This window comes from Hemitrygon akajei, unplaced genomic scaffold, assembly GCF_048418815.1.
Source record: "Hemitrygon akajei unplaced genomic scaffold, sHemAka1.3 Scf000118, whole genome shotgun sequence".
NCBI lineage: Eukaryota > Metazoa > Chordata > Chondrichthyes > Myliobatiformes > Dasyatidae > Hemitrygon > Hemitrygon akajei.
The window spans coordinates 1,331,554-1,353,620 of record NW_027332004.1 but is presented as its reverse complement, the minus strand read 5'-3'; the positions used below and the strand labels follow the sequence as shown (position 1 = coordinate 1,353,620).

The window sequence follows — 22,067 nt, the reverse complement described above, 5'->3', positions numbered from 1 at the left end:
GGTGGGAGGCTGTTTATTGGACTCGAGGCCCTGGCCTAGTGAGGTTCCCCAGGGTTACACCACATTGCTCTCAATATTCATTGATATTTAATTATATTTGCATTTGCACAGTTTGTTGAACTCTATGCTCCACTTGATCTTTCATTGATTCTGTTATTATTCTAAAGATTTGCTAAGTGTTCCTGTAGGAAAAACAATCTCAGGGTTGTATGTGGTGTCATATATGTACTCTGATAACAACATTTACTTTGAACGTCAACCATTATTGTCATCTAGATCAATATGGAGAGTAGGTTTGCAGCAAGTTCAATTACATTTTTCTGAAAGATATTAAGTATAAACTCTTCACTCTGTTTCCCTCTCTGCACTCGAACACCCCCTCCCTTTACCGTCTTCCCTCTCTGCCCCATCCTCCCTCTCACCCTGACATTGGACATACGTTCACGGTGAAAGTCAATTATTTTTGAGGAATCTGAAGGGGAATTCTTCACTCGGAGGTTGGTGAGAGTGTGGAATGAGCTGCCAGTGGAAGTGGAGGATGTGGGTTTGATTTAGACACTAAAGAGGAATTTGGGTGAGGACGTGGATGGGAGGTGTATGGAGGCTCTGGTGCAGGTAGTTGGAACCAGGCAGTAACAACAAAAACAGGTCAGCATGGACTAGAAGGGCCTGTTTCGGTACTGCTGCTCTCTGTGACTCGAATAATATTCTCATTTGTAATTTCCACAGTCATTACTTTGCTACTTATGAGTGAACCCAGAAATTTACTCAAACAAGAACTGAAAGACTCTTGGCTGGCTACAAAAAGTGTTTACAAGCTGTGATACTTGCCAAAGGGGATGTTACTCAGTACTGACCATGCAGGGCGCCCAAACTTTTGTTTCTGGCCCTTTTCCTTTTTTGTTATTTTGAAATTGTAAAAGATGGAAATAAAAATGTAATCTTGCTTAAAATATTAAAGGAATGTGTCATTGTTAACTTTATGCCTTTTGTAATCAGGTCATCTTTTACTCGCTTAGCTATTCACAGGAACAGAAATTTTGACCGTGGTGCCCAAACTTTTGGGAAACAAAAGGACCTGCAGATGCTAGAAATCTAGAGAGCTACGCACAAAGTGCTGGAGGAGCTCAGCATGTCAGGCAGCATCTATGGATGGGAATCAACATTTCGGGCCAAGACCCTTCACCGGGACTCTTGATAACCACGTATCTGGAATATCAACAAGCAATTAAATAGAAAGTAGTGCGAAATAGGGAAAACCTTTGACAAAATTCAGTTCAAGGCTTTAAAATAACTATCAAATAGAGCTCAGTAATTAACAAATACAACACAGGCAATAAACACTTTCATCAATACTGACATTGACTTTTTTTTAAATAAAAATATCTTGGTCCCATTTCAATCAGTAAAATTTAGAAAGATAAACAAGAATTTAAGAAAGCTTTAGAAAAGACTATTTACACTCAAACCCACTGAGATTAACACTACCTTGGACAGATGGAGGAAGAGAAATAACACACATGAAATAAAAAATATCACAGAATAGTCAGATAAAACTTCTAGGTATATATATTTTCATCAAAAATGAACTGGATTCAGCACTCCATGTGTGTATATGCAATTGTGATATGAAATACAGACCGGAAATCTTAAATGAGAGGCCAATTCAGAAAAATTAATCATCACTATGGAAGGAAACATTAATCAGTTGAATGAGTACGACCCTCCATGGGAGACATCCCAACGATCTGAGCAGATGAGATGGTGACAAGATTATATGTTAATCAATACATTATTTCAGATAGGACAATCCATAATAACCATCTGGATACAATATTACAAGATAAACAAGCAGGAACAACTCCCTTAATAGATAAAGCATTTCCCAACACACACACATGTTCCTCGACCAGTGGAGCACTTCACCACAGGTATTGTTCGTGTCATCAGTCAAACAAAAGATTTTCTCTGTCAATCAGCTTCAAAATGTTTCTACTCTGACATTGCCACGCCTCACTTCTGATTTCCTTCTCCTCGACTTCTTCACTCTGCAGAAAACTCAAAGGAAACCTCTTCACCACAGAGTGGTGTCTGTTTGGAATCCGTCACCACTGGATGATGGATCCAGTGGTGGATCTCACCATCCAGGGAGAGCGAGAGATGAACAACAGGAGAGGATTTAAAAGGACTGTCGTGGAACTGAATCACTGGCAGCGTCCAGCTGGCCTGAGTTGATTCTCTACTGTACACTAGGTGTGTTATAAATTCAGTAAGTACCAGAGACAGAGTTTAAAATAGAACTGATGTATTTGTCTCAGAGCCAGAATATTAAACTCCAGTCCCATTAAAGGTGAATGTGCAGCAGAAGAATCTCCTCCCATGCCCAGTGACCAGGGTGCAGGACTGGGTGTGGTGAGTAGCAGCAATAATTGCAGAGTTCAGCACCGACAGTCACTTTCAAAGTTGCATTCAGCAACTGTGATGGACAAATATCCAGCTTGCAGCTCATTGAAACTTTCTCCCCAGTGTGAACCGGCAGTGTGTCACAAGTCTTACATGCTGTAAGGTTTCACTGCTGATGTAACGACCTCTCAGTAATGTTTCCCAGCTGAGGTAATGGTTTCTCAGTAGCAGCAATGTTTAGGCTATGACTAGAGATAACAGGGTTTTGGAGTATGGGGCTGTCCAATAACAGAAATGTTCTTTCCTGTGAGTCTGGAAGAGTGATTTTCATGGTCTTTTGCCAGGGAGAGATGAGAAAATGCAAATGGAGAGAGTGGGCCCTTTTTCTTTTTTTTATTTGTTTTCTTTACTAACCCTCTGGTCAAAGTAAGAATTACAAAGCTCAATTGTTTAATCACATATTGTTTACTGTTATTTCAGGGTACTGATTTGTAGCAGGGGACACATCACACAGCATCCATCCAAACGAGATTTCTTAAGTTTAGCCAGGCTGTGGTCTATCACCCCTTATATTAAGCTGCTAGCTGAAGTGAGAGTTACACAAGGTTAATTCACTGAGTGAATTGCTTCCCAGATTCTCAGCAGGTGAACGGAATCTCCCCAGTGTCAACAGTGATACACATTTGGTGGATTTGGCTGAGAGAATTTTTTCCCAAAGTCTGAGCATGAAATCGGCCTCTACCCAGTGTGAACTCGCTGGTGTCTCTGTAGTTGAGATGTCCGAGTGAATCCCTTCCCACAGTCTGAGCAGGTGAATGGCCTCTCCCCAGTGTGAACTCTCTGATGTACATTCAGATGAGATGACATAGTGAATCCCTTCCCACAGTCTGTGCAGGAGAACGGCCTCTCCCCAGTGTGAAATCGCTGATGTATCTTCAGTTGAGATGACGAAATGAAACCCTTCCCACAGACTGAGCAGGTGAACGGCCCTTTCCCTGTATGGGCTGACTGGTGTGACAGCAGGTGAGATAACCCATTGAATCCCTTCCCACAGTCTGAGCAGGTGAACCGCCACTTCCCAGTGTGAACTGACTGGTGTCCCTGCAGGAAAGATGATTCAGTGAATCCCTTTCCACAGACTGAGCAAGTGAATGGCCACTCCCCAGTATGAACTAACTGGTGTCTCAGTAGGTGAGGTGACAAAGTGAATCCCTTCCCACAGACTGTGCAGGTGAACGGCCTCTCCCCAGTATGAACTCGCTGATGTACCTTCAGTTGAGATGAGCAAGTGAATCCCTTCCCACAGTCTGAGCAAGTGAACGGCCGCTCCCCAGTGTGAACTCGCTGATGTAACTTCAGTAGACATGACTGAGAGAATCCCTTCCCAATGTCCGAGCAGGTGAATGGCCTCTCTCCAGTGTGAACTCGCTGATGTACCTCCAGTTTATATGACCGAGTGAACCCCCTCCCACAGTCCGAGCAGGTGAACAGCCGCCCCCCACTATGAGCTCTCTGGTGAGCCATTAGGGTGGATGATTGAGTAAATCCTTTCCCACACTCTGAGCAGGTGAATGGCCTTTCCCCAGTGTGAACTGACTGGTGTACCAGTAGGTAGGATGACTGAGTGAATCCCTTCCCACAATCTGAGCAGGTGAACAGCCTCTCTCCAGTGTGAACTCTCTGATGTATCTTCAGTTTAGATGACGAAATGAATCCCTTCCCACAGTCTGAGCAGATGAACGGCCTCTCCCCAATGTGAACTCGCTGGTGAACCATTAGGTCAGATGACCGAGTGAATCCCTTCCCACAGTCTGAGCAGGTGAATGGCCTCTCTCCAGTGTGAACTCGCTGGTGAGCCATTAGGTCAGATGACCGAGTGAATCCTTTCCCACAAATTCAGCAGATGACCAGCCTCTGCCCAGTGTGAACTTGCTGAAGTACCTTCAGTTGAAATGACTGAGTGAATCCATTTCCACTGTCAGAGCAGGTGAACTCCCATGTAAAATGACGGGCATGCCAGTCAGTTAGATGATAGAGTGAATCCCTCCCCACTGTCTGAGCAGGAAGGATGATCGTGTGAATCCCTTGCTGCACTTCTTAAATATCTGGACAAAGACAGCAAAACTGGCGTGTTGTGTTTGAGATTCCCGTAGACAAATTCCTTGTCATTTTTAACCTGTAAAAAAGATTTACAAAATCCATCAATGGGTGTAGGACAACATTTCAGATGAGATCACTTGAGTTGTCAAGGTGTGATTTGACATCACAATGTTACAGTGAAGTTCATCCCAAGTTGGAGAGAGAAATTATCTTCTAACTGGGCACAATGCTGGTATCTGGAATGACCATCAAACTCTCTGATGCTCCTCCTGTCTCTATAAGAATGGGGCATTTCCGCCATCTCCTGGCTCAGTTTGACTCTCTCCATTGGTATTATTCCCTATTCCCACTGAGCTGCATGGGTTGCTGGCCCCACAGTATCTGAAACACTCTCACACAAATATCTGGCAGTGCATTTCATGCACCCACCACTACCTGTGTAAAAAACTTACCCCAAAATCCCCTCGGTATCTATTTCCAAGCAGCTTAAAACTATGCCCCCTCATGTTAGCCATTTCATCCCTGGGAAATTTCAACCATAGAAACATAGAGCATTACAGCACAGAAACAGGCCTTTTGGCTCTTCTTGGTTGTGCCGAACCATTTTTCTGCCTAGTCCCAATGACCTGCACCTGGGCCATATCCCTCCAAACCCATCTCATCCGCATACCTGTCCAAATTTTTCATAAATGTCAAAAGTGAGCCCACATTCACCACTTCATCTGGCAGCTCCTTCCACACTTCCACCACTCTCTGAGTGAAGAAGACCCCCCAATGTTCCCTTTAAACTTTTACCCCTTCACCCTTAACCCATGACCTCTGGGTTTATTCTCTCCTGGCCTCAGTGGAAAAAGCCTGCTTGCATTCACTCTATCTATACCCATCATATACTTATACACCTCTATCAAATCACCCCTCATTCTCCTACGTTCCAGGGAATAAAGTCCTAACCTATTCAACCATTCTCTGTAACTCAGTTTCTCAAGTCCCAGCAATATCCTTGTAAACCGTCTCTGCACTCTTTCAACCTTATTAATATCCTTCCTGTAATTAGGTGACCAAAACTGCACCCAATTCTCCAAATTCAGTCTCACCAATGTCTGATACAACCTCACCATTACATTCCAACTCTTATACTCAATACTTTGATTTATAATCACCAATGTAACAAACCTTTGGCTATCCACACGATCAACATCCCTCATCATTCTATAAAATTAAAAAAGTCTCTAAACATAAACAAGGAAATTACACATTGCTTTGAGGATTTGTTGGAAGTATACAAAATGATGAGGGAGAAGATTGGGTAAATAAATGCAAGCAGCTTTTTCCACTGAGGTTGGGTGGGACAACAACCAGTGGTCATAGGTAAGTGGGGAAGGTGAAAATTTAATGGGAACATGTGGAAAAGCTCTTCACTGAAATGGTCGTGACAGTGTGGAATGAGATGTCAGCACAAGTGTTGGATATGAGTTTGGTTTCACCATTTAAAAGAAGTTTGGATGGGAGCCTGGATGGTAGGGGTATGGCCGGCGATGGTCCCAGTGCAGTTAGTCGCATTAGACAGCTTAAATGGAAGCATTGGAAAGTCAGGAGGACACAACCATGGCTGAAATGAGAAGCCAAAGCCAACATAAAAGCCAAAGTGAGGGCAAACAAAAGAGCAAAAACTATTGGGAAGCTTTTAGAATCCAACTGAAGACCACTAAACAAAAAGTCAGATAAGCTCAGGGTGTGGCATTAATTACTGTAGTCATTAATGAGTCTTGGTTGCACCCAACAGTCTGAGGCATTTAGAGGAACAAAATATCCGGAGTCTCAATATCTCTTGAAAACCAAGGTTCCCCGCACCAGTTACCTTACAACTTTTATTTTGGCAGGCACATACAAACTCTACACCCTCACTTCTGAAGAACTCCCACTTATAAGTACTCCTTTTCTAGAAAAACAGCCTGTCCCAATCCACACTTGTTAGATCTTTCTGATACCATCAAAATTGACCTTTCTCCAATTTAGAGTCTCAACCCATCGTCCAGCCCTCTCTTTTTCATATTTACTTGGAATCTTATGTCATTACGATCGCTAGATACAAAGTGTTTCCATACACTAATTTCAGTCACTAACACTGGATCATTTCCTAACAGTTTATTGCACACTTCTACGTTAGGAATTCTACATCCAGATTAAGAGCACATTTGACAAGCTCTTCCCCATTTAGTCCTTTTACAGTATGGGAGTTCCACTCAATATATAAAAAGTTAAAATTGCTTACTATATCAACCTTTGTTTCTTAGCACAGTCTGTGATCTCTACAAAGTTTGTTCCTCTAAATCTCTGAGTGTTGGGTGCAACCAAGTCCCAATAATGGCTACAATATCATAATTCCCTGTCCTGAGCTCATCGGGCTGTCCTACGATGCTTCTTGCATTGTGATATACACAGCTCAGCACATTCATCGCACCAGGCTCAACCATTTGATTGCTGACTCTGTCTGAGGTCTGAACAGCATCTGTCTGGGTGTCTAGAAAGCAACCTCTCCCTCAATGTCACAAAAACAAGGGAACTGGTTGTGGATTACAGAAAGAATGGAGACGGGCTAACCCCTATTGGCATCAATGGATCTGGGGTTGAGAGAGTGAACAGCTTTAAGTTCCTCGACATAAACATCACTGAGGATCTCATGTGGTCTGTACATACCGACTGTGTGGTATGTGGCCGTATCCACATATGGTATGTATATGGTATTTATCCACCCCCCCCCAACGGTTTATAAAGTGGTCTACCTGTTGTTGTAGGAGATGGCCCCAAGGCTATTCTGCGATGGTTGTTTAACCTCATTCCCCTTTCTGACTCTCACCCAGTTTAATGTGTCCTGTACCTTGGGTGTAACTCACCTCTCTTGATGTCATAACTATCACCCCCTCTGACTCCCAGATGATCCAGAATTCATACATTTCCAGCTCCAGCTCCTTAAAGTGCAGGGCTACAAGCTGCAGCTGGATGATATCTTGTATGTGAGGGCATCAGGGACACTGGAGGTCTCCCCACCTTTCCACCAATGTCCCATCTAATTTGCGATGACAGGTGTGTCAAAACACCTTGTGCTGTGCAATTTTCACCCACTGACAACAAGACGTGCACACTGAATTTTAAATAGGGTGGTATTTCTTTTAACAGCTAGCTAGTATTGTATGTAGTTTTGCTACAATAAGTGTATGGGACTTTGGAAAAGATGTTGAATTTCCCCATGGGGATGAATAAAGTATCTATCTATCTATCTAAATCACTGTCGATAAGAGCTTTGATCTCATCTGGATTTGATCGAGTTCATCTGCACTCTCACACAAAATATGTCGCAAGCCTGTTGCAGGTTATGAAGGATTTTCTCACTAGAGCTTTTGCACACCCTCCGTATGTGATTTGCTTGCTAAATGATACTTTACAAAGACAGATTTCCAAATATCACTCCACTTCTTCCCACTTGTAAATTTTCCAACTGTAATCGCCACAATACTGTAACACCAGTTTCTGTATTGTACATAAATATTTCCCCTGAACCCTCCCCCAAGTGACAGATGGTGTTGAACTCAGTGTGGCAATGCCATTGAACATAAACGGAAGGGCAGTAGTCTTTCTGTCTCATTGGAGTCTGGCACATTTGTGATGTGAAAGCTATTAGTTGCCCAGGACAAAGGTGTTTGATATCATTATGTGCCCAGAGAGAATGGGACAAAACATGTTCTCACCGGTAGAAAAGTGCAGACCGAGAGGCGGTAGTTCAAGCAACACACACAAAATGCTGGAGGAATTCAGCAGGCCAGGCAGCATCTATGGAAAAGAGTACGAATGCTGAGTTCCAGCATCTGCACATTTTCTCTTGTCTACGATTGGAGAAAGAACAAAGGTGATTTTCTCAACTGGTGATGTAAAAGATGTTTTTTTTCCCTTTCTCCGAGTTCCTAATCCTTGCATTTAGATAGCTGGAGATCAGCTCTGTCCGAGAGATCCATCAGTTCCCATTCCCTCATCAGCCGGAAGCTCCCCGGGGCCCGCGTACGGATCGTGGGACTGAGAGAGAGGGAACAGAGCAGGACTGTCCCAGGATTGCGGACTATGATGTCCAGAGTTCACAGCAAATGTCCCTCAGTCGGTGTTTAAGATAGTAGCCCGGAAAATCATTCTTACCTTTACCGATCATCCGGAGGTCCTTTGTGTACGGCGCGCATGCGTGCTATTCGGTGACGTCATCGACCTTGATGCCTGCGCATTTGATCGTTGCTTCAGAGGCAGCGAAATTTTAAACCCAGGGGCTTATGGGTAATCGAAGTGCCATTAAACGTTCCTGCTAGCACCGGTTTCATGTCTACACCGTAGGGTTTTTTCTGTGTAGAAAACTTAGTAACTGTTTTAACGTAGAAAGCGGCTCCCAGAAACAATATACTCAACATCAACAGGCATTCCATTGATCTAATGCCTCTAGGACAACCCTCTTACAAAGGCAGATATAAAACACAAGAGATTCTGCAGTTGCTAGAAATACAGACACACACACGCACACACAATGCTGGAGGAACTGTGCAGTTCAGGTAGCAACTAAGCAGAGGAGTACACCGTCTAGGCATGCTAAATGGGCTCGGCCTAAACGTCTATTTATTCCTCTCTACATTTGTTGCCTGATCTGTTGATTTCCTCCAGTATTTTGTAGAAATTAATCACCTTTTTTTCAATCAAACAGTTTCCAAATGTGTCTGATCTTTCATTTGTAGCCACATCCTGCAGGTTCAGTTTCTCTTCTTCCTCCTCCTTGTAAACTCCAGGCCCCATCTCTTTCTGGAGCCCCAAATGCCTGACTGGCAACTTGGTTTCTGACTCTGCTCCATCGAAGATTCACTCGCTAGTCTGCTGTCAGACTTCAGAGGTGCATTGTAACAACCCAGCAGTTCGAAGCAAAGACCTTTGAAATTAGTGAGAGTGACCTAAAACATTGAAAAGAGCGGAGAAGAAGGAGTTTAACCATCTTCGTCCAGAGCCCTGAAGAACGTCACAACCACAGTGAGCTCATCGTCTTATTCAGCCTGGAGAAAATCATGCAGGAAATTCATGCAGGTGTATAAGATGATGAGAGGCATTGGTCGTGTGGATAGCCAGAGGCTTTTTCCCAGGGCTGAAACGGCTAACACGAGGGGGGATAGGTTTAAGCTGCTTGGAAGTAGATACAGAGGAGATGTCAGAGCCAAGTTTTTTAAACAACAGTGGTGTTTGTGTATGGAATGCACTGCCAGCGACGGTGGTAGAGTCGGATAAAATAGGATCTTTTAAGAGACTCTTAGATAGGTACATGGAGCTTAGGAAAATAGGGGGCTATGCGGTAGGGTAATTCTAGGCAGTTTAGAGACTAAGTTACATGGTCGGCACAACATTGTGGGTCAAAAGGTCTGTAATGTGTTGTAAATTTCTGTGATTCTATGGAATTCACGGGAAATTTCCTATCCCACGGAGTGGTGACTAGTTGCAACCTGTCATCTACTCATGGGCAGAAACCAGATGGGCCGAGTGGCCTTTCTAGTGTACATAGTGAGTGTGGTAGAGACAGTAAGTATCTGAGACACGGGATTTGATACAGAAGTGATTTATCTTTCACAGATACACAATATTAAACACCAGTCCAGTTTAAGGCTAACATCAGCAGAACAGATTCCTCCAATGCTCAGTGACCAGGGTTCAGTCCTGGGTGCGATGAGCAGCCGCAAGAACTGCAGAATCTGACAGTAACAGTCCCTCATGAACCTGCAACTGCCTTCAGTCACCGTGATGGTTAAACATTTAACACGGAGCTGATTTGAACTTCCTCCCTGATGTGAAGTTGCTGGTGTTGCAGCAGCTGGGATGATTGAGTAAAACTCTTTGCTCACTCCGGACAGAAATGTGGCCTCTGTTTATTGTGAACTCACCGGAGCATCACAAGGTGGGTTAACTGAATGAGTCTCTTCGCACACACGGAGCAGGTGAACGGCCGCTTCCCAGTGCGAAGCTGTTAGTGTATCTGCGATGGCCGACTGAATCCCTTCCAAAATGAGAGCCAGTGAATGACATCACACTGCTAAACGTCATGGCGATGTATCTAATCAGATCACGGACATTGACACATGTTCGGGCTCTCCTTGTAGCGAGTGGGGCGCTGTCTTCTCCAACATCTCCGCCTCCACATTCAAGGATCGGCGGCATTCAAGCGCTGGTGAACTGACAGATACAGCGGAACTAACGTGCTGTTGTGTTTGTGATTCCCATACTCAAATCCTTTGACTTTTCTAAACTGTTAAAAGTTTTCAAACCACGTCAGTGGGTGAAGGACAACATTTCAACTCAGATAATTTTAGTTTCCATGGTGCCTTCTGAGAAAAACACTGTCACAACTCAAAACAATTTGGGGGGACAAGACTTCATCTTCTAACTGGCCACAGTTCCAGCATCAGGCACAACATCAAACTCTCTGCTTCCCTCTCTGTATCAAAATGAATCATTCCTCCCCTTCATCAGTCTGTGACTTGGCTCAGTTTGTCTGTCTCTTTCCCATTCTGAGCATGCGCCACACACCTACTGAGATCACATTTTATTTACGCGGCTGTGACTAGAGACTTTCTGATTATTATGTTCCTCCTGGCATTTGACGGTGGTAAACTCAGAGTCAACAATGGTATTGAAGCTCAGGAGTAGGTGATTAGGCTTTTTCGTTGGAGATCGATAAACTGCCGGTAGTGTGAGTCTGGATGAGTGGGTTGTTTTCAGACTGGAAGGAGGTAGCGTTTGGAGTACCCCAGAGATCAGTCCCTGACCACAGTTGTTCACAGTTTAATGTCCTGGCGGAGGCAGCGAGATGTGAGATGTCCCAGTCTGCTGGTGACGCAGAAAGTGTGGAGTTGGGGGAGGGGAGGCTATTCACATGCAATTTCGTGGCTTTGCAATCAGTACATAGTGCACTGTGGGGCTGCAGTGGCGGGTTCCAATCTGCTAATTAGATTTGCTGACGACACTACATTGATCCGCCGGATCCCAAATAATAACGAGGCAGCATATAGAGAAGAAGTCATCACCCCGACACTATTGTGTCAAGAAAACAACCTCTCCCTCATTGTGACAAAAACAAAAGAGCTGGTTGCGGATTACAGGAGGAATGGAGACAGGGTCCAAATTCAACATTTCCAAGTCTATTATTGACACAAAATGCACTTTTTAATAGTGATCATGACACAATGTATTTTATATATTGTAAATGACATAAAGCATATTTATAGATTGGTACTGACAGAGAATCGTATAATTTGTGTTCCGTGTGTTAGCTGAATGTACTTGCCTGCGATGCTGCCACAAGTCAGTGTTTCTCTGTACCTGTACCTTCCCGTACTTGTGCACTTGGCAATAAATTCAACAGGACCTGAGAAATCTCAGTGAGATTTGATTAGTGATGATCATCTTGGCAGCTCGGTAGGTGGAATGTATGAGACAGTACACTGTTAAATGCAAAACCCTGAACAGTGTCGATGATCAGAGGGATCTTAGACTCCAAGTTCATCGCTCCCTGAAAGAGACTGCACAGATTGACCGGGAGTTTAAGAGGGCAAAGGGCATGGTTGTCTTTATTAGTTGAAGCAATGAGTTCAAAAGTCGGGAAGTTGTGTTGCAGCTGTTACGAGCCTGCGGTCGTACTGTGACTGTTTCTTTAAGAGCGCCGGCGTGAGGAGGCGGGACTATGACGTCAATCACAGGCTGAAAGCGCTGACTGTGGACTGAACCATAAGAGAGAGAGAGTGATCTGCAGAGAGAGAGAGAGAGAGAGAGAGAGAGAGAGAGAGAGAGAGAGAGAGAGACTTGAAAAGTTGATAGCTTCAGTTAGTCACAGCTGAGGCTTGGAACTCTCCTATGCCCACAAGAGTGGGTTGATCATCGGTACACGGAACCACAACGAACGTGTGTGGCTGTCACTTCGTATAATCCATAGGAGTGGATTTTGGAATATCTTGTGTTAACCCTTGCCTGGGTATGCTGTGTGGTAACCCCTGGAAGACGAGATTTACGAGAGTGACCTTCATCCAGAAGGTCCTGATGGACTTTTGCGGTTTCACGATCGACGACATCTACTGCATCCAGGACTTGGCTGGGTTCCTCGATGTCAGCTTCCGATGACCCGCAGGGTGGCAGAAGTTGCTCCAGCTGTTCCAAGCGAAGGGGAGAGAGGCGCCGCTTTCGCTGCTGCAAGCACAGCCCCTCTTTGCTGCCGCCCAGCAGGAATGGACGGTGGCCGACGTTCTGACATTCCTCGCTCGGTATGTGTAGAGCGTAGGAGCTTGTCTGGACGTGAAGGACAGCCTGGGATGCTGGACAAGCAAACGGCAGGTGAAGGTGAAGCTGAAGGTCGACTCCAACGGCTGCGTCGTCCACCTGCCCTCAGTCTTCGCCATCGGAGGGAACTGAGGCTACCTGGTCTACGCCGGGCAGCCCAGGGTGTGCCGCAACTGCGGCAAGGCGGGGCATGTCAGCCCAGTGCAGGGCGATAATCTGTAAGAACTGTAAGGTGGAGGGCCGCCTCACCAAGGACTACACGCAGGCCAAGTCCTGCAATCTCTGTGGAGATACCGACCACCTGTACAGGGCCTGTCCGAAACATGCCGGGAACCTATGCACAGGCGGCCAGGGGAGGTGCTGGCACTGGAAGGGCCCCGGCAGGATCGGATGTACCCGCCACCCCTGCAGAGGCGGCGCCCGAAGCGATGGAAGACGCCAGCAGAGGAGAAGGCGCAGCCACCCCGAGGGCCCCCACCCCATTGCAGACCCTCCAGGACCCTCCACAGGAAAAGGAGGAGGAGTCCATGGAGGAGGGGAGAGCCGAGGGGGAGGAAGGCTGGAGCGTTGTGGGCAAACGAAAGAAGGCCCAAAAAGCTCCGGTCAAATGACAGAGGGCGGAACGGAAGGAGCTCGTGAAGAGAAAGGCAGGGGACCGCGCAGCCTCCGGTAACCTGTCCACGTCAGACGAGGAAGGAGTTGGGGGAGGCCAGCAGCAGCCCCAGAAGACAAAGCAGCGGGCAAAGCCAACGGAGAGGAGGAGAGAGAGGGTGGGGAAAGTCTGCTGGCCACCCCCCAAGAACAAGCACAGGAGGCGGAGACCACCAGAGACCCCCAGCTCCGGGAACCCGGGAGCGGAGCCACATATGGAGCCTCGCAGCCTGAAGGGGCAGCAGACCTGGGAGACACCAAGCCCCCAGGCACAGAACAGGAACTGCCACACCCAGGGGAGGATGACCTGCAGTTCCTGAGCACACAGAAGGTGAAGGACTTCACAAAGGCCGTGGGCATGAAGGCTCAGGACTGCGAAGGTAAGGACAGTGTGCTTCTGAAATAAAGAACCGGTAAAGGCCGACGTGACCTGCCTCCAGGAGTGCGGACTGCCACACCTCCGCAACTACCGGAGGTGGTCGCATTGGTGGACCCGGGGTTTGTCGGTGTGGTCGGGGACGGTCTGGTAGCAGACGTCAAATACCGGGACACTCCGCTCCGGCTGACCGCCGTGTGCGCCTCCCCCGTGCGGAGCGAGCGGCTCCCACCGCTGCTGGTGACGTCCCGGCCGGAGACGTCAACTGCACCATTGATGCGGCTGGACCATCCGGCAGCGCCGACGGCAGGCTGGACAGTACCTCTATCACGCAGATCTTAGACGACGGCAAGCGGGAGTGTCTGGAGCAGCCACTGACCCTGGACGAGCTGACTGGCTCCGTCCGTTCCTCTGAGTCGGGTAAGACTCCCGGAAGCGACGGCTTACCGGTCGAGTTGTACTCGGCTCTGTGGAACCGGATGGGCCCCGACCTGCTGGAAGTGTACAACGCTACGCTCCTGGCAGGCAGCATGTCAGAATCCTTGAGGAAGGGCATCATCACCCTCATCTACAAGCATAAGGGGGAGAGGGAAGACATTGGGAATCGGAGGCCCATCTCACTCCTGAATGTGGACTACAAGATCCTGTCCAAGACTATCGCCAACATGGTCAAGTCTGCACTGGAGCTGGTGATCCACCAGGACCAAACCTGTGCTGTACCGGGCAGGAAGATCTCAGACAGCCTCGCGCTGCTGAGGGACACCATCGCCTGTGTGCAGGACAGGGAGGTGGGTGCCTGCCTGGTCAGCTTGGACCAGGAGAAAGCCTTCGACAGGATATCGCACATGTACATGGCGGATGTACTCTCCAAAGCGGGATTTGGGGAGGGAATCCAGAATTGGATCCAACTGCTCTACACGGACATTTGTAGCGCAGTCCAGGTCAACGGGTGGGAAACAGACAGCTTCCCCATCAGGTCTGGAGTCAGGCAGGGCTGCCCTCTCTCCCCTGTCTTGTTCATGTGCTGCATAGAACCCTTTGCCGAAGCCATCAGGAGGGATGAGGGCAGAAGAGGGGTGACGCTGCCAGACAGCGGAGGGGCACAAGTCAAAACCTCCCTGTACATGGACGATGTCACCATCTTTTGCTCCGATCCGAGGTCAGTTCGCAGGCTGATCAGCGAAAAGTTTGAGCTGGCGTCGGGGGCCAGGGTCAACCGCACGAAGGACGAATCCATGCTCTTCGGCAACTGACCCGACCGATCCAGTGTCCGCTTCACCATCCGGTCTGATCACGTGAAGGTGTTGGGGATCTGGTTCTGAGGGGCCGAGGCGTGCAGGAAGAACTGGCAAGAGCGGACTGCCAAGGTGAAACAGAAACTGGGATTGTGCTGAGGACTCCCCCTTTCGATAACGGGCAAGAACCTGGTCATCAGGTGTGAGGTGCTCTCAGGGCTGCTGTACTTGGCGCAGGTGTGGCCAGTCCCCCGCTCCTGCAGCTTGGAAATCACCAGAACCGTCTTCAGATTCGACTGGGGATCGAGGATGGAGTGAGTCAGACGGGCAGTCATGCACAAGTTCCTGGACAATGGGGGCAAGAACGTTCCCAATGTCGCCCTCACCCTGATGGCCAGTTTCGTGTGTGGATGCATCAGGTTGTGTGTGGATCCCAGGTACGTGGGCACCAAGTACCGCATTGTGCCGATGTTCTACCTGTCCCCCTGGCTACGAAGGATGGGTCTGGTCCCTTTCCCGCGCAACGCCCCAGTCAGCTGGTCGTTGCCGCCATACCTGTCTTTCTTAGAAAAGTTTTTCCAGGTCAAAGCCTTTGACCACAGGGCCATCAGGCAATGGTCCTGCAGTCCTGCAGGCACTGCAGGAGAAGGACATGATGGACACAGTGGGGTGGTTCCCTGAGCAGACCACCTATTCATTTGGCAAAATGTCTCATAGCCAGACCTCACCAACAGGCAGCAAGACCTCGCCTGGCTGGCCGTGAGAGGGGCATTCCCAGTCTGATCCCTCCTGTACGCCCGGAACGTCGTCTCCGCACCCTGCTGCCCACGGGAGGACTGCAATGAGGAGGAGTCAGTGACCCACTGCTTTGAACACTGAGGATTCATGGAGGAGGGTGGAAGGGACGGTGTCGAGATTCATCCCCAGCAGCTGCGTGACAGAGGACTCTCTGATCTACAGGCTGTTCCCGGGGACGCGCACGGTGACCAACATCCGGTGCTGCTGGCAGATCATCAACTCGGTGAAGGACGCTCTTCGGTCGGCCCGAAACTTGATGGTCTTCCAGCACACGGAGATGACCGTGGGGGAATGCTGCCGACTGGCACCTTCTCGGTTGCAGGAGTATGTGCTGAGGGACGCGCTGATACTTGGTGCAGCCACCCCAAGGGCCCAGTGGGGAAGGACCACGGTTTAGGGTTCTTCTCCAGCAGGAGTGTGTGGGGTTGGGTGGTGGGGAGTTCACCCCTCAACAATGGTGTGTAAAGATGAACCAACAGAGTGCCACATGAGTGGCTGAAAGTGTGGAAATGCATAGAAACATCTGTTAATGGGAACATCTGTAAAGGACAGAGTCATCAAATGGTTTGTTGTAAATAATTTTATTTTTGAATAAAGTATATCTTGATTTAAAAAAAATCTCATGCCATAGAACAGGAGAGGGCGAAATGGACAGCGCGGAGGGAGGCAAATTCACTCTCTGTCTGACCCCGGGAGTGTGTGATGGGACGGTGTGGAGGGAGATTTTCTCCTCGTCTCACCCCGGGAGTGTGTGATGGGACGGTGTGGAGGGAGCTTCACTCTGTGTCTGACCCCGGGAGTGTGTGATGGGACAGGGTGGAGGGAGATTTACTCTGTGTCTGACCCTGGGATTGTGTGATGGGACAGTGTGGAGGGAGATTCACTCTGTGTCTGACCCCGGGAGTGTGTGATGGGACAGTGTGGAGGGAGCTTCACACCGTGTCTGACCACAGGAGTGTGTGATGGGACAATGTGGAGAGACTTCACTCTGCCTTTAACGCTGGTATTTCATCCCCCATCCGTCTTGTACTTGGGACTTCATGGACACACCTCTATTATAGTCGATTTTATCTGATGCGGAGCAGTTAGCCACGATGTGGGTTGGGTGGAGATGAGATCCTGGGCACCCAGACTCAGCCAGTCCGACCTCCCTCAGCCTGGAGCTGAGACGCGACTGTGTCAGTGTGAGGAGCTCCGACCCACTGTTGCAGTGCACAGGGTGCGGGGGGCAGCAGAAACCTCAAATAAAACTCGAGTCCGGCACCAGGACAGGAAGTTACAGCGGTTTATTGATTTCATCATGACAAATGTAAATTAAACAATGTGTGAGCTGCTGACGTGCGGGAATAAATAAGCTGCTCCCGACTCACTCACAGTCACACACAATTAACTGACCGGCGACAACGAGTGACCGGTTGAATAATCAGTCCCGTTTCTCACCGTCACTCTGCATCGGGGAACCGATGATTATAAAATCACACTTCAGGACCGTGTCCGGGATCGCAGCAGATCCAGGGTCACTGCCGAGGGATTTGTCAATTTAACATCATTATATCGGCCAGACTGCCGAATGCACCGTCCTCAGCAAAGGGAGCAAAAGGATTCTCACCTTGGATTATCCCACCCCGGGACACCGCTGTCCCAGACTGAGCCCTGGACCCCGGACTCTTCTGGTCTTTGTACTTCCTGGGGCAGTCTCGAACCCACACAGGTGGCAGCTAGACAACAGGCGGAAATAGGTCACTGCGGGACGGCTTCCGATGTCACCGAGCTCGATACTGGAGCCGGTTCCGTTAAAACCATTGGGAATTAAATCCGGCACGCGGCCATTAAAGGTAATGGCGGGCGTTAAAGGGGAGGGCGGAGAATCGGGCAAAATGCCACCATTCCACGGACAGGGATGTTCACACATTCAGATGTTCACAGATCACTCTCAGTCCGGGTCTGACTCCCTGCAGACATCTCAGTTCCTTACCCCCGATCTCACTGAACTGATTCGACCCCAGGCTGAAACAGTTGGGAGAATAAAGATGAAATAAACAGATTACACAACAGTGTCAGTAACAGGGGACTGGGGTTAATGTTTTAACAACTCTCACAGACAAATATCACCAGAACACCCGTAGATCTGCTGATATTTTATCACATTAAACATTAACACAAACACTCACCAGATCCACTCCAGACTCGGGAGGGTCAGTATGAGGCGGCAGAGAGCTGGAACAAATCGGTCTGTGAGCGAGTTTAATCCCAGGTTCAGCACCGTCAGTGATGGGTTTGTACTGAGAGCGGAGACGAGATCCTCGGCACCAGAATCTGTGAGACCGACCTTGTCAAGCCTGGAGATGAGAGAGAGTGAGGGTGAAGGACACAGAGAGACAGGAGACGGTACAAATCCCCAGTGTTTATCAGTAACACAATTACTGATCACATTAATGTTCAGTGTCAGACACCCAGTGACGGTAAACTCAATCTCCCACAGTCTGGTACTTACCACAGTTTCTGTATTTTACACTCCGGGTTCCTCAGAGCCGCAGACACCAGTTTCACTCCTGAATCCCCCAGTTTATTACCACTCAGGTTCAGCTCCGTCAGTGATGGGTTTGTACTGAGAGCGGAGGCGAGATTCTCGGCACCAGAATCTGTGAGACTGACACGGGTCAGCCTGGAGATGAGAGAGAGTGAGGGTGAAGGACACAGAGAGACAGGAGATGGTATAAATCCCCAGTGTTTATCAGTAACACAATTACTGATTTTTTTCTTCAGCATGACTGCGCAAGTCGGCCAGTGAGAACAGCAGAAAGAGTTTAAAAGGAAGACAAATTTACAGTGCGAGCGTCAGAGGAGCGGGAGACAGAGTAGGAAGGCTTTGGCTCAACGGGGCTTCGGCGATAAAGGGTCGAGGCGAGGTAGGTTATCTGTTTACAATACAGACAGAGTATGTGTGTGAGGCTGGTTTTCTGTGCTCGGTGTCAGATGTGGGAGATCCTGGAGACTCCCAGACTCCTGGACGGCAACATCTGCACCCGGTGTGTCGAGCTGCAGCTCCTTAGGGACCGAGTTAGGGAACTGGAGATGCAGCTCGATGACCTTCGTCTGGTCAGGGAGAGCGAGGAGATGATAGAGAGGAGTTACAGGCAGGTGGTCACACTGGGGCCACGGGAGACTGAAGAAGTGGGTCACAGTCAGTTGAGTGAAGGGCATGAAGCAGGTACTAGAGAGTACCCCTGTGGCTGTCCCCCTTGACAATAAGTGCTCCTGTTTGAGTACTGCTGGAGGGGGTTGAACGGCCTCCCTGGGGGAAGAGGATGGCAGCAGTAATAGGGGACTCTATAGTTAGGGGTTCAGATAGGTGATTCTGTGAACGCAGGAAAGAAACGCAAATAGTAGTTTGCCTCCCAGGTGCCAGAGTCCAGGATGTTTCAGATCACATCCAAGATATCCTGCAGTGGGAGGGAGAACAGCCAGAGGTCGTGGTACATATTGGTAAAGGAAAAGGGAATAATTCCTGAAAACAGACTACAGGGTGTTAGAAAGTAAATTGAGAAGCAGGACCATAAAGGTAGTAATCTTGGGATTACTGCCTGTGCCATGTGGCAGTGAGAATGGAAATAGAATGAGGTGGAGGATAAATGCGTGGCTGAGGGATTGGAGCAGGAGGCAGGGATTCAGATTTCTGGATCATTGGGACCTCTTTTGGAGCTGGTGTGACCTGTACAAAAAGGACGGGTTGCAATTGATTACCAGGGGGACCAATATCCCGGCAGGGAGGTTTGCTAAAGCTATTGGGCAGAGTTAAACTAGAATTGCTGGGGGTAGGAACCGAACTGATGTGATGGAGGAAAGGGAGGTTGGTTCACTAATGGAGAAAATTTGGAGACAGTGCGAAAGGGAGGATAGACAGGTGATATAGAATGGACGCGCTCGGTCCAATGGTTTGAGATGTGTCTATTTTAATGTGATGAGTATTATGAACAAAGCAGATGAGCTTAGAGCGTGGATCAGCACTTGGAGATATGATGTTGTGGCCATTACAGAGACTTGGAGGGTGCAGGGGCAGGAATGGTTACTTCAAGTGCCGGGTTTTAGATGATTCGGGACGGACAGGGAAGGAAGCAAAAGAGGTGGGGTTGTGACACTGTGGATCAGAGATAGTGTCACGGCTGCAGAAAAGGAGGACGTCATGGAGGGATTGCCTACAGAGTCTGTGTGGGTGGAAGCTAGGAACAGGAAGGGGTCAATAACTCTACTGGGTGTTTTGTATAGACCACCCAACAGTAACAGGGACATCGAGGAGCAGATAGGGAGACAGATTCTGGAAAGGAGTAACAATAACAGGGTTGTTGAGGTGTGAGATTTTAATCTCCCAAATATTGATTGACATCTCCCTAGAGTGAGGGATTTAGATGGGGTGGAGTTTATTAGGTGTATTCAGGAAGGTTTCTTGACACAATATGTAGATAAGTGTACAAGAGGAGAGGCTGTACTTGATCTGCTATTGGGAAATGAACCTGGCCTGGTGTCAGATCTCTCAGTGGGAGAGCATTTTGGAGATAGTGATCACAATTCTATCTCTTTTACCATAGCATTGGAGAGGGATAGGATCAGGCAAGATAGGGAACCCTTTAATTGGAGTAAGGGGAACTATGAGGCTATCAGGTTTGAACTTGTAAGCATAATTTGGAAACAGATGTTCTCAGGGAAATGTACCGAACAAATGTAGAAAATGTTCAGGGGATATTTGCGTGGGGTTCTGAGTCGGTACATTCCAATGAGACATGGAAAGGATGGTCGTGTACAAGATCCGTGGTGTACAAAGGCTGTTGTAAATCTAGTCAAGGAGAAAAGAAGGGCTTACGAAAAGTTCAAAAAACTAGGTAATGATATGAATCTGGAAGATTATAAGGCTAGCAGGAAGGAGCTTAAGAATGAAATCAGGAGAGCTGGAAGGGGCCATGAGAAGGCCTTGGGGGACAGGTTTAAGGAAAATCCCAAGGCATTCTGCAAGTACGCGAAGAGCAAGAGGATAAGATGTGAGAGAATAGGACCAATCAAGTGTGACTATGAAAAACTGCATATGGAACCGGAGGAAATAGTGGAGGTATTTAATGAATCATTTGCTTCAGTATTCATGACGGAAATGGATCTTGGCGATTGTAGGGATAACTTGCAGCGGACTGAAAAGCTTGAGAATGTAGATATTAAGAAAGAGGATGTGCTGGAGCTTTTGGAAAACATCAAGTCGGATATGTCACCAGGACATGGCGGGATGTACCCCAGGCTACTGTGGGAAGCGAGGGAGGGGATTGCTGAGCCTCTGGCAATGATCTTTGCATCATCAATGAGGACGGGAGAGATTGCGGAGGATTGGAGGGTTGTGGATGTTGTTCCCTTATTCAAGAAAAAGAGTAGGGATAACCCAGGAAATTATAGGCTAGTGAGTCTCACTTCAGTGGTTAGTAAGTTCATGGAGAAGATCCTGAGAGGTAGGATTTATGAACATCTGGAGAGGCAAAATATGATTAGGAATAGTCAGCATAGCTTTGTCAAAGGCAGGTCATGCCTTACGAGCCTAACTGAATTTTTTTGAGGATGTGACTAATCACATTGATGAAGGTAGAGCAGTGGATGTAGTGTATATGGATTTCAGCAAGGAATTGATAAGGTAACCCATGCAAGGCTTATTGAGAAAGTCAGGTGGCATGGGATCCAAGGGGACATTGCTTTGTGGATCCAGAACTGTCTTGCCCACAGAAGGCAAAGAGTGGTTGTAGACAGGTCATATTCTGCATGGAGGCTGGTGACCAGTGGTGTGCCTCAGGGATCTGTTCTGGGACCCTAATCTTTGTAATTTTTATAAATGTCCTGGATGAGGATGTGGAGGGATGGGTTAGTAAGTTTGCTGATGACACTAACGTTGGGAGTGTTGTGGACAATGTGGAAAGCTATCAGAAGTTACAACGGAACATTGATAAAATGCAAAACTGGGCTGAGAATTTGCCCATGGAGTTCAACCAAGATAAGTGTGAGGTGTTTCATTTTGGAAGGTCAAGTATGATGGAAGAATATGATATTTATGGTAAGTCTCAGCAGTGTAGAGGATCAGAGGGATCCTGGGGTCCCAGTCCATAGGTCACCCAAAGCTGCTACGCAGGTTGGCTCTGTGG

At 47.8% G+C, this 22,067-nt stretch overlaps 2 protein-coding genes across 5 annotated transcripts in view; one reads left to right on the top strand and one right to left on the bottom strand.

Moving 5' to 3' along the window:
- Positions 1-22,067, top strand: part of LOC140723535 (NACHT, LRR and PYD domains-containing protein 3-like) — a 488,497-nt gene that overhangs the window by 131,415 nt on the left and 335,015 nt on the right. The window lies entirely within an intron of this gene.
- LOC140723564 (NACHT, LRR and PYD domains-containing protein 3-like) overlaps positions 17,170-22,067 on the bottom strand; it is a 32,795-nt gene continuing 27,897 nt past the window's right edge. Inside the window, exons 12-14 of the mRNA XM_073038136.1 lie at positions 18,395-18,565; positions 18,072-18,239; positions 17,170-17,907 (exon numbers count right to left, since the gene is read on the bottom strand). Of these exons, the coding sequence (XP_072894237.1) occupies positions 17,805-17,907; positions 18,072-18,239; positions 18,395-18,565 (442 nt within the window). The 3' untranslated portion in view covers positions 17,170-17,804. The remainder of the gene's footprint in view (positions 17,908-18,071; positions 18,240-18,394; positions 18,566-22,067) is intronic.